This window comes from Simochromis diagramma, unplaced genomic scaffold, assembly GCF_900408965.1.
Source record: "Simochromis diagramma unplaced genomic scaffold, fSimDia1.1 OVJJ01000487.1, whole genome shotgun sequence".
Taxonomy (NCBI): Eukaryota; Metazoa; Chordata; class Actinopteri; order Cichliformes; family Cichlidae; genus Simochromis; species Simochromis diagramma.
The window spans coordinates 4,661,488-4,672,463 of NW_024387305.1; the positions used below are offsets into that span (position 1 = coordinate 4,661,488).

The 10,976-nt window shown below is 41.4% G+C and overlaps 1 protein-coding gene across 2 annotated transcripts in view; it reads right to left on the reverse strand.

The window, feature by feature from the left end:
* Positions 1–10,561, reverse strand: part of bmerb1 (bMERB domain containing 1) — a 23,977-nt gene extending 13,416 nt beyond the window's left edge. For both annotated transcript variants that reach the window (XR_005692043.1, XM_040004434.1), the window contains exons 1-4: positions 10,455–10,561; positions 6,755–6,875; positions 4,966–5,039; positions 2,855–2,969 (exon numbers count right to left, since the gene is read on the reverse strand). Coding sequence is in view for 1 of the 2 variants with exons in the window: in XM_040004434.1 (XP_039860368.1) it covers positions 2,855–2,969; positions 4,966–5,039; positions 6,755–6,875; positions 10,455–10,542 (398 nt within the window). In the remaining variant the exon portion in view is untranslated. The remainder of the gene's footprint in view (positions 1–2,854; positions 2,970–4,965; positions 5,040–6,754; positions 6,876–10,454) is intronic.
* Positions 10,562–10,976: the final 415 nt, after the last annotated feature.

Below are 10,976 nucleotides of genomic sequence, written 5' to 3' on the forward strand. Positions count from 1 at the left end.
TCATTTCAAGCTCTGCATTTTTCTTCTTAATCTCTATTAAAATGAGCACACATGCTTTACAGTTCAACACAATCCTCATCTTATAGTGGGCCTTGGTGAAGCCTACTGTCTGAAACAACCAGGGTTTTTTTTATTACTTTGAGCAGCTACAGACTTATCTTTCATAAAAACAGGCTTCATCTCTGTTACCTTTCCCCTTCCTTTGTGCAGACTTTGATCTAACTGGCTGCCACGTGTTCAGTCAGAATCATATCAGGGTTATCCACTCTCACTGCCTACATACACTAGTGGAACATATATACTTGTTTTGAAGCTTTGGAGTCAGTTCAGCTCCTTCCTGTCTTTATCCGAGTATGTATGAACACTTTCTGTCTCTTTCTATTCTATTTGTCGCTTTCTCCTTCTTGCCTCTTTTTCCCACTCTGTCAAAATCGCTTCTTTCACTCTTTTGACATCACTGTACTTGTCATGTTATCTTTCTGCTCACACTCTTCAGGTCAATCACTCTCTGCTCCTTCTGTCAATCTTCCTTTTCAGACCTACCAACGTTTAACCTCCTCAATCATCACTTCATCCTCCTAGATGCCAAAGTTTCCATGACTTTACTAATAATAATGGATTGGATTTATATAGCGCTTTTCAAGGCACCCATTCACTCTCGCATTCACACACTGGTGGAGGCAAGCTATGGTTGTAGCCACAGCTGCCCTGGGGCAGACTGACAGAAGCGAGGCTGCCATATCGCGCCATCGGCCCCTCTGGCCAACACCAGTAGGCGGTAGGGTAAAGTGTCTTGCCCAAGGACACAACGACCAGGGCAGAGAGGCAACCCCCTGAGCCACGGTCGCCCAACTACATCAACTCCACCAGTATCTGGACTCACACTAGTCCAAAAGAAATCTGTCAAATACAGTCCAGACCCGATCAGCTGACAGCTAAGCTGAGAATATTTTGAGCGCCTCTTCCAGAACAGAGCTACGCTGCTAAACATGAATTACTGCTCAGTGAAATAATAATCCTTGGACTACAGTGGTCCTGAATTAACTATAATTAGTTTAGTAATAAAATGTAAGCTCTACTGAGCACATTTTATATATCCAATATTTCTGTTTTCAAAGCAGTCATGAGCTCTTGTAACCTGCAAACTGCAATAAAATATGAAGATGAAGAAATCAACAAATAATCCATTTTTTCTGTTAATTTCACTTTGAGGCGGAGGTCAGTTTTAAATATATTTAAAGACAAAAAGAGGCGAAAAAAGAAAACAGATTCTTGGCTGGAATACAGAAGCTAGAGAGGCATAATAAAAATGTTTTTCTGTCCTTCTCTGGTCTACATTCAGAGACGTTTTGGTCATCAGGATCTATAAATGTGCTTTCATCCTTATTGAAGTACAAATTAAGATTATTATTAGGTTCTGTATCTGCTCTGTCTTTCAGACACTTAATCATGTATCTCACTAAATTATATTAGGAAGGAGCTTGCTCTGCACCCTTGTTGGCTACCATTTAGTTTTGTACAGGACTTCAAACACTCAACAAAATGACATCTGCTGACCTAAATGAGAACTTTTGTTTCAATATGCTTCCTCTGAACAAATTTATAGGAAATATAGAAACATACACTCGCCAGCCACGCCATTATTGACACCTTACTAGTAACATTATGGAACCTCTTTTGCCTTAACAACTGTTTTAATTCTTGTAGCACAACAAACAGCTTGTCAACATGATGCTCAGAGATTTTGGTCCATATTGACATGATGGCATCACACATCCATGATGCTATCGCATCCCAGGGGTGTTTTTTTGGACTGAGATCGGGTGATTGCAGAGACAATTTGAGTAAAGTTCAGGAAATCACGGTAAGCAACAATACTCGGGTGACGTGGCATTTTAAACCATGTTTAATTAGTACTAATGGCCCCGAAGTATCATAAAAATATCCCTCACATCATTACATAACCAGCAGCAGCCCAACTGACAATCTGTAGCCTCAGATTCCTGCTCTTAGGTGACAGTAGTGGCACCTGGTGTGGTCTTCTGCTGCTGCAGCTCATCTGCTTCAAGGTTCAATATGTTGTATGTTCAGACATGTTCTTCAGCATAGTGTTGTAACAAGTTATTATTTGAATTACTTTCGCCTTCCTATGAGCCTAAAGCAGTCTGGCTATTGACCTCGGGCTTCAGCAAGGCATTTTGGATATCTTCTCAATAAACTCTAGAGATGTCTGTGGGGGGAAACTCCCAGTAGACTGTAAAATTATTAAAGAGATTTCTCTTTGCAGCTCTGTTACCTGAAATTAAAGAGAACACACGATTGAAAGTAATCTAATGCTACATGTGGCATTGATTTCGATAGAAGATAATCACTTTTAAGACTCTTTGGTTGTGACTCAGTACTGTCACAAAAAATGATTATAATGACACCGAAATAACCCAGAACAATCTGAAGGCACAGTTTCAAAATTAATCTTTTGAGTCCCACAGACATTTGTTCACGCTGTGATTTAAACCCATTATCTTGCCTATCTGAAAGTTATCTCTGTGTCACACTCTGTGGGTTATCTGGGGGAGCAGACAATGCAGAGCCACAGTCATCAGTCAGCCTCCCTCCCACACACACAGCTAAACACTGCTGTGATGATGAAGTGACCCCTGTTCGCCGTCTTCAGTCAAGTTCACATTCGCGCTACACATTTACTCTAATGAGTCTCCTTCCTGCTGTTTCTCAACTCTTCTATGAGGATCAAATGAAGAAATAAACAGCCAGCGGTATCTGAGTAAACAGACAGTCAGCACACAGAGACGTCATCCCAGATATGAGCTGTGCTCAGAGCTTAGGAGGGCCGTACCTTAATCTCTCCACCTCGGCATCGTCGACCAGAAAATCCCTCTTCTGCACCAGTTTATGGATCTTCAGGATCAGTTCCTCTTCTCGCTGCCTGTGCTTCTTGGTTTTTTCTTTCTCTGGGGGGAAAACAAGGAAGAAAATAAGACGGACAGCAGCAACTCATCTGATGTCTACAGACCGACCCTACAGGAATGTCAGATTCTCTTTAACACTGAGTCACGTCACAAAACAGATCCTTAATTCTGACTCATGCATAATTTATAACAAATAAGGCACTCACTCAATTATGCAAATGTTTGTGAGCCTTCTTTTTGGTTTTGCTGGCTGAAGGATTAAGCATCTGCAAGCATCAGAATTGTCCTGCCTCAAAGAGCTAACCTTCACACTCCAAAGCACAGTATATACACTAACAGACCAAATCAGATGTATGTAAAAACAGAAAAGGACACATCGACACATGGCTGCAGAGGTAGGCTGTCTGGCAATGCTGATATCTAGGCTATTTGAGAAAAAGCGGATGAAAAATGACTGTTAAAACCAGCTTTTTCTAACATGGAGCAGTGCAGCTACAGAGCGAAGCTCCCAGGGGGCAGGACAGCCTGAAGGATGCACGGGTTAGACACATAATCCAAAGTCAGAGGAGCAGGCGCAGGAGAGGTAGCTGGGTCTGTCACATGACTCCTTTTGTCCTGGAGTGGAGTAACGGGATACCAGAACCCCCTTAACAGCATACGCAACACTTTTGGCACAAGGGAATGTCAGGGAGATTTTACAGGACAGTGCAGACTAGGTGGCAAGTGGACAAAATAAAAGGAACACTATGTTATAATGCGATCCTATTAATAATTTATGTGATAAGAAAGTAACATATCTTCTCTCCTATGAATTAAAGCTAGAAAAAAATAAAACACACCTCAACTCAAGACACTTCTGTTTTTCTCGCGCAGCCTTCTATGTTGATCAATGTTGGCAAAACTAGTTATATACTACTCTTTATCTGATTTACGTTTGTGCTGTACTTTTTCAATTCTTCCAAAGGGGGCTATTTGACTGATTTGGTTTCTTGTTTCTTAGCCGCATTCCCAAAGAAGTAATTCTGTCAGAGGTGAGTCCGAGCCCATTAAAAGGGATTATTTTTTAAGTCTATCTGGATCTCAAAATTGAAGATTCCTTATAAATTTTCCACAAATACACAAGGAATTTAAATGAGAAAATTCTTTAAAAAAAACACATCAAACTAGTCGAGAACCAGATTCCCTTCAGGGATTTACTTCGTTCAAGCTGCGGGGAAAATTTAGCCTTCACACAGGCTAAATTAGAACTACTCATGCTGGATGTGTTACTGTATTGTCAGGGTGTTTCTGTTATTTCGTATATGCTGCTGGGTTGTCAAAGTGGTAAAATAAAATCCAGACAGCGTTTGACAGGTCAGTCCTGATCCTCATGTGTGCATCCTTGAACACGACACCAGCCCCTCCTGCACAAACACACTGACACACACTGACACATGATGTACATGCGCTCGGAGGAGGCGTGTTTTCCTGCTGTTGCCAGGTTCTCTCTATGCATAGCCTCATGTACGCATTTGGGTTGCTATGTGCGATGCAGCTGACGTCAGTCAGCCACTTCAGCACATTCTCGCTGCATTTCTGATACAGGCAACGCTGGAAGTGACTGTAGGCTAATATTTGATTCCGTTTTTGCACAATGAAAACATGCAGGCAGTAAATGAGTGTTTACTGAAATTCATTTTAGACTCTTTGCCTGGAAAACCTCCCTCAGCTTGTGTTTCCTTCAAAGTGATGATGCATGGATGTTTATGTGTTTGTGAGTGTGTGTGTGTGTGTATGCTTATCTCTCCCTCATAACTTCACTGTGTCCCTGGGACTTACAATCAATCCTGCGTCGTTTATTGTTACGACACGTCCTATAAATCAGTGTGATACTCGCAGAGGCGATAGGCCTCCTGTGAGCTGCACTTTCTATCAAAAGATCTATTTTTGGTCAAGTCTAAACAGAGAGTGTGGACAGTTCTGCATGCAGAGGAACAACTGTGAGTTCTTTATCGCCTGATTTTGATGCAGAATTTCCATGAGTGACTGTTAATTGTACCTGGTACTGCGACAATCTGCCTTAGCTCCTGCTTTAAACTCATGATGTCTTTGCAGAGCTGAATGTCATCCATCCTGAAAAGATAAAAGGGAGAAATAAAAGTAAAGCGCTGGCTTCCATCAGATTATAGACAAACTGATATTATTAGCTGCTTCCACTTCCATTTCTGACATATTTATCTGATTGACATGACGTCAGGCAGACCTACACTGTATAATAAGGAATCTTGAAGAAAATAAATAATAATCTGATGTAGAGGAGCTGGATAATTAGTTTGAAGGATTTTCTAATCTAACAAGCGGAGCTTTTTTTTATTAAGTCTTTATGAGGTGAAGAATTTAGCTTTCTGCAACTAATTTTCTGACTTTATCTCTAAAGCTGCCAATTTCCGAACCTGCCATTTTATCAGTTTTGCTACACAAAAACGATTGCCACAATTTCCTCGAGCACAACACACAGTACAACACAGAGTCTTCACATCACTTCTCTTGATATAAAAAGCCATTCAAAACACATTCAGTTAACAAACATTTTAAAAAGCGAGCCCACCAAAGCACTCTGAATGGTTTTTATTATTCAGAATAAATTACCCACATTCAATTCATTTCTGTCACTGAACTTATTAATTCATTAGCAAACAGTTTCAGTGTTAATCTCTAAATAATCACCATTAGCTGGATGTTGTTGAATAAACTCCGCTCTTGTTCTTGTCATTAAGATTTCATAGCCTCGAGCTCACACATCAGGAGTGAGTGTGTTAAGTGTGTCGAGACGGAAAACACACAACGACAAAAAAAATCAATCCTGCATGCTCTCTGTGCTTCCTGTAGCCCTCATGTCTCACCCTTGGGGCCTCGGCATTTTCCCTTTTTATTACCTAAATCCCTGTCTGTGTGTGTGTGTGTGTGTGTGTGTGTGTGTGTGTGTGTGTGTGTGTGTGTGTGTGTGTGTGTGTGTGTGTGTGTGTAGCAGATTTAATTCTCCTTGTGATAGATCAGGACGATGACTCATCCACAGCCTCCTGCCTCCTTCCTCCTCCTCCCTGCATGTATCCCAGTTGCTGTGTTTTACACCTCCCTCCTTCTCCTTTCTCCCCTCCTAGATCCCTCGCTCCGTATATCTCCCTCCTCTGCCTTGTGTTTTACTCTCTCATCGGTATTAGTAGATTCCAGCAACCTTTGACACGCCATCTGCTACTTGGTGTGTCTGTGCCTGCACGTGAGGACGGACAGCAGAGAGATAACAATAAGCAGCATGGTGGCCTAATTAAGCCCTGCAAGTAGGCTTTTTATTACAGTGCAACACTGTGGGAATTTTTAAATCTTTATCAGCTTCATCTGATACTTCGACCATCACTGGGCAGATACTAAACATGCAGTTACCCCCCAAAATACATGGTTCATTGGTGAGAAATTTGGAAATAGTTTTGCACAAAAATAAACAAAGCCTTGTATTTCCATTTTTAGTTTTAAAACGATACACTGAGCGGGTATATAATGCTGTTAAAACTTCTTTTTCAGCAGTGATCTATAATCCTTTAAGCTTAGCGGCCAGTGAGTCCATCAGTGATGACTCATTCAGCTGCTACATGCATGTCCAGCCTTCGGAATAATCAATGGACAAATCGACAGCTTCCCTAAATATTGAGCACCAAGCTTAATGTATGTGTGAAGGAAGTAACACGCATGCCTTTGTGTTGTATTAAGAGTATCAACTGTGTCTCGGTTAAAAAAAAAAAAACCTCAAAAAAAGGCGAACCTCTGGTCTCAGAAAAAACACAGACACTCACATGAAGCGCAGCTCTGACTCTCTGCGCACCAGGACTTCCCGCAGGCGTTGGATACGAGCCATCTCCACCTCGATCTCCTCTGGAGACATCGTGCTCTCTGCCATTGACACATCTGAGTGACCTGAGAGGAAGAGGGAGGGAAGACAAACAGAGGAAAAACAATGCAATAAAAGAAGACAGACCTACAAGACATTCTTGAACCATAGTTTTATTCACTCTGGACACTCCTTCACAGTTCAACCATGCCCGCTTGGTTTAAATTACAGAGAACAAGTACTACACATGGCTTACTTCCATTGGCCGCATCTAATTAAAGCTCTAAAATGTAAAATCCTCATTCCTTTGATTTGATGTCACATGTGCATTGGAAAGTTCACTCCTTTCGTTTCATCCTTGAAAACTTTCTCATACCGTCAGCTTGGCAAACTCACTTCTCACCTCCTCTGGGTGTGACATGTCATATCACTGCACCCAAGAGCATGATATTTGGTGAGAAAGAGGTGTGGATAATTGAGTTAAGTGATCTGAAGTTTAAAATCAAAGCAGTGCTTCAGCCATAAATTACAGATTTTTTTTCTGAAAGCTCCCAATCGCCCATAAGAAAGGAATTAACCAGGAATATATCACAAGTATTTTCCAAAGAGACAGAAAAAGCACTTTCAGCACGGACCGATGACCAGATGTGGCTTCTCGTTGATTTCTTCCCAAGCTGGAACTGACCTCACACTCCATCTCTGCCAGTAACATGCAGAAACATTGCAGCTACTATGCAGACAAACCACTTATTGCACTCGTCAATGCACCGACCACAAAAATGCCGCAACACCTGATGAAGCGGCTCAGCATACGGACAACAGCATAAATCGAGCCAATGTGGAAAACCTATCTATGTTCTCTGTGTGTGAAAGTGTTTAGCACTGTGGTGTGCTGATTCCCTCCTCAGAAGAGAAAGCCTGGTTCACCAAGGCTTTGACAAAGGGACCAATGAAGAACTTTACAAAGTTGCATTATGGGAAGTGTTGTACCTGGCTGAAGGGGAGCTCGGTGTAAAGTAAACAAAGGTATTTTTTTTACTGCTAATTATGCAAAGCTACTCTAGTAGAATGAATGAATAAACATACTAAGCTGGAAATTACATAAAAGTATTGTTATGATAAAAATACTATTGCGTAAAAGTGTCTCAAAAGACAGTTATATAGTGTACCTTACTTGATCTTCTCATATGAATACTCACTTCTCCATATAGAAATTACAAGGATTCTAAGTGTCTGTCATTCCTTCTTCCCACTCAGGCTGTGAAGTGATGCCAGGACAACAGGACATAATGTCCAGTCTACAGACGCCACGTCACAATACACCTGATTAAACAGTTATTTGCGTCTGTAACACACTCTGACGCATGATTTATTCAAAGTATGTACGGTAATATTAGAGGGTTGGGATCAGTCCTCCGTCCTCCTGCAGCAACACTAACTGCAGTGTGCGTTTGTGATACTTTTCATGGATGCTTGCTGAGGATGGAGCTGACTCACCACAGCAGACAGAAGTCTGCACAGGAGGGCGCACTTTGTTTGTGCCTTGCTGATGTTGAATCACCATCTGACACGTCTGCTGACAAAAGACGCAGTTGCGAAAGTTTGTATCAGCGAGATACGAACTAAAGTTTTACACGCGTTTCCTCTATCTCCTCTTTTTTTTTTTTTTACTGTTTCTTGCTTCTTCCTCGCACGTTCCTCTGCCTCGCTTACAGCCACGTGTTCATCATCAATAACACCAAGCTGCATTAGGTCCTGACCAGACCATTAAAAGTGGCAAAGTGCCAGCTCAATAATGTCTTAACAGCTCTCTCTGAACCCAACATGCCGCTAACACCTACTGAGCACTAAAAACACTATAAGTAATTAAATGCTAATATAATTAAAAGTGGCGCTTTCCTCAGAGACAGGTAAGGTTGACAACAAAATCCAGCCAATGTAAACCACACCTGAACTACCCCAGTTTCACTAAAACTAACTGGCTCATTGGTGTACTTCAGGATTACGACTTAATGAGGCTAAAACAACCCTGAGAGTCAGGATCGTGTGTACTGCAGCAGCCACATGGGGTTTAACAACAGGGAAATGTCAGTGCCTGTATGACATCGAATGCAGACACCCCCTGACACATGCTGCAGTCACACTGTACACACTGCTGCTGGACCACACCCCCCTCCAGTGGGAAAAAAAGAAGAAAAAAAAAACAGATGGTGGGCACAAAATAGAAAGTGCAAGGCAAACACGTGTGCTATTTGCCTAATAGATGGACACAAACCTGCAGGGAGCTGCCTTTGTTGTACCTCTGTGTTGTTTTCTGCCTGTATGTTTGTCTTTGTAGCAGAAAGAGAACGAGAGCGCGAGAGAGCAATGGCTGGATCTGTTTCTAAAAATATCCTCTGCATTTTCTTCTCAGACTTAATCTGGAAGTTTCTTCACACACTACTCCCCTGTGATGATGATGACTGGAATCAGGAGGGACACTTCTGAAGTCTCTTATATTTCTCTAGCTTCGTCATTCAGCTACGTCACTAAAACACTTTTTATCACACGAGAACGGGACAAAATAACAGAAACATCTAAGACGATGTAAACAAACTCTGTTTTTGCTGCTTTATGCCCATCCCGAAGCTTTGCGTTTGAATGATTTCATTTGATCATGACTGTGCATTAATATTGCCACAGGCACAAATCCAAATCAGCATTAAAACTAAACAACCATTTCATTTTATCATCTAACATGCGTGGTATTGACTAACGATGAAATCCATTAGGCATGTGACATAAAAATAGATTAATCAATTATCTAACAACCATGAATGCCAAGCAAATATTTTGTTGATTCTGGCTTTCCATGGGGAGGATTTTCCTCTTTTTTTCCATATCACTTTAATTTGAATAGATTTTCATCAGTTGCTGAAGAAAAAAAAACTATCTGAAGAGGAGACAGAGCTCTGAGCTACTTCAGACACTACTTAATAAATGAGAGAGTGTGCATTTTATATGCAGCCTTGAATAGAACAAATAAGACAGGATCGTGTGATGTTGAATTTAATGTCTTGTTTGGCGTTTTTGCAGCTTATGCTCTATTATCACAACAACAAATTAGCCTTAATTTGTTGTTGTTATATTTTATTATTGGTACTTGTGAGTCTCACCAACACAGCTACGCAAAATAAATCCCATGAATAATCACTGAAAGTGGGGAATAGAGTTAATAACAACATTTTTTTAAAGCTGCCTCTTGAGCCCTTTCATATAGATATACGTACACTGGTTAGAGCAGAGGAGCAGGGTGATCACTCAGAGCTAGTGCTCCTGCTGCATCTTATCAGCTCACAATTAAATATCCACAAGTTTGCAAATGCGCTGCGTCCGAGACCTTTAGTGGTTAAAATTCATTAACAAAGGGCGCAATATGCTACCCACGGTTTGCACATAAGGGACGTAATACGCTTTTTAGTACCAAGGCAGCGCTATTGATCCCATCCCAAACCTTTTGTGAGTCACGCTTTAACCATTTAAACTCTAAGTGCTGACTGGGCATCCTGACAGCGAAGCACACACTGAAGAAAAGCTGAGACCACAGCTGCCCGTTTCCCGCCACACACCTCCCGTTTTTGTCTTTATTCCCTTTTATTTTATTGTGTTTCGTTGACGACGCTCACCTTTGTCCGTTGTCCACGCCGTTTCCGACACAGCTCCGTAGCTCCTGAGCGCGCGCTCGGTGTCCGATATAGATTTCTTCAGTTCCATGTCGGTGGAGTGCACGCGCGCCGAAACCGAGAAACGATGTCGTCCTTCTGCGTCTCGTCTCTGAGTCTGTGCGACCTTTCAGATAAATCAAATTTCACCCGGTGACAAGGCTCCAGCGACCCGAGACGTTGAGCATCTTTATTCGAGGTTTCAAGTCCTTCGACGTGTGGATGGAGAGGATGTAGAGAGCATGCGCAGTGCGGCCAGGAATGTAAAGGCTGGGAGACACCCACTATCACCGAGAACGCATTGAGAGAAGAGGGAAAAATAAATTAAAAAATAAAACACACAACCTAATCTAAATATTTACCTATGTTTTATTTAGTAATTGAAATTTCATATATATATATATATATATAATTATATATACAAATTTATTTATGTTTCTTCTTCCACTTATCAGTCTTTCGCAAATGCAGGCTCTCCACTGAATA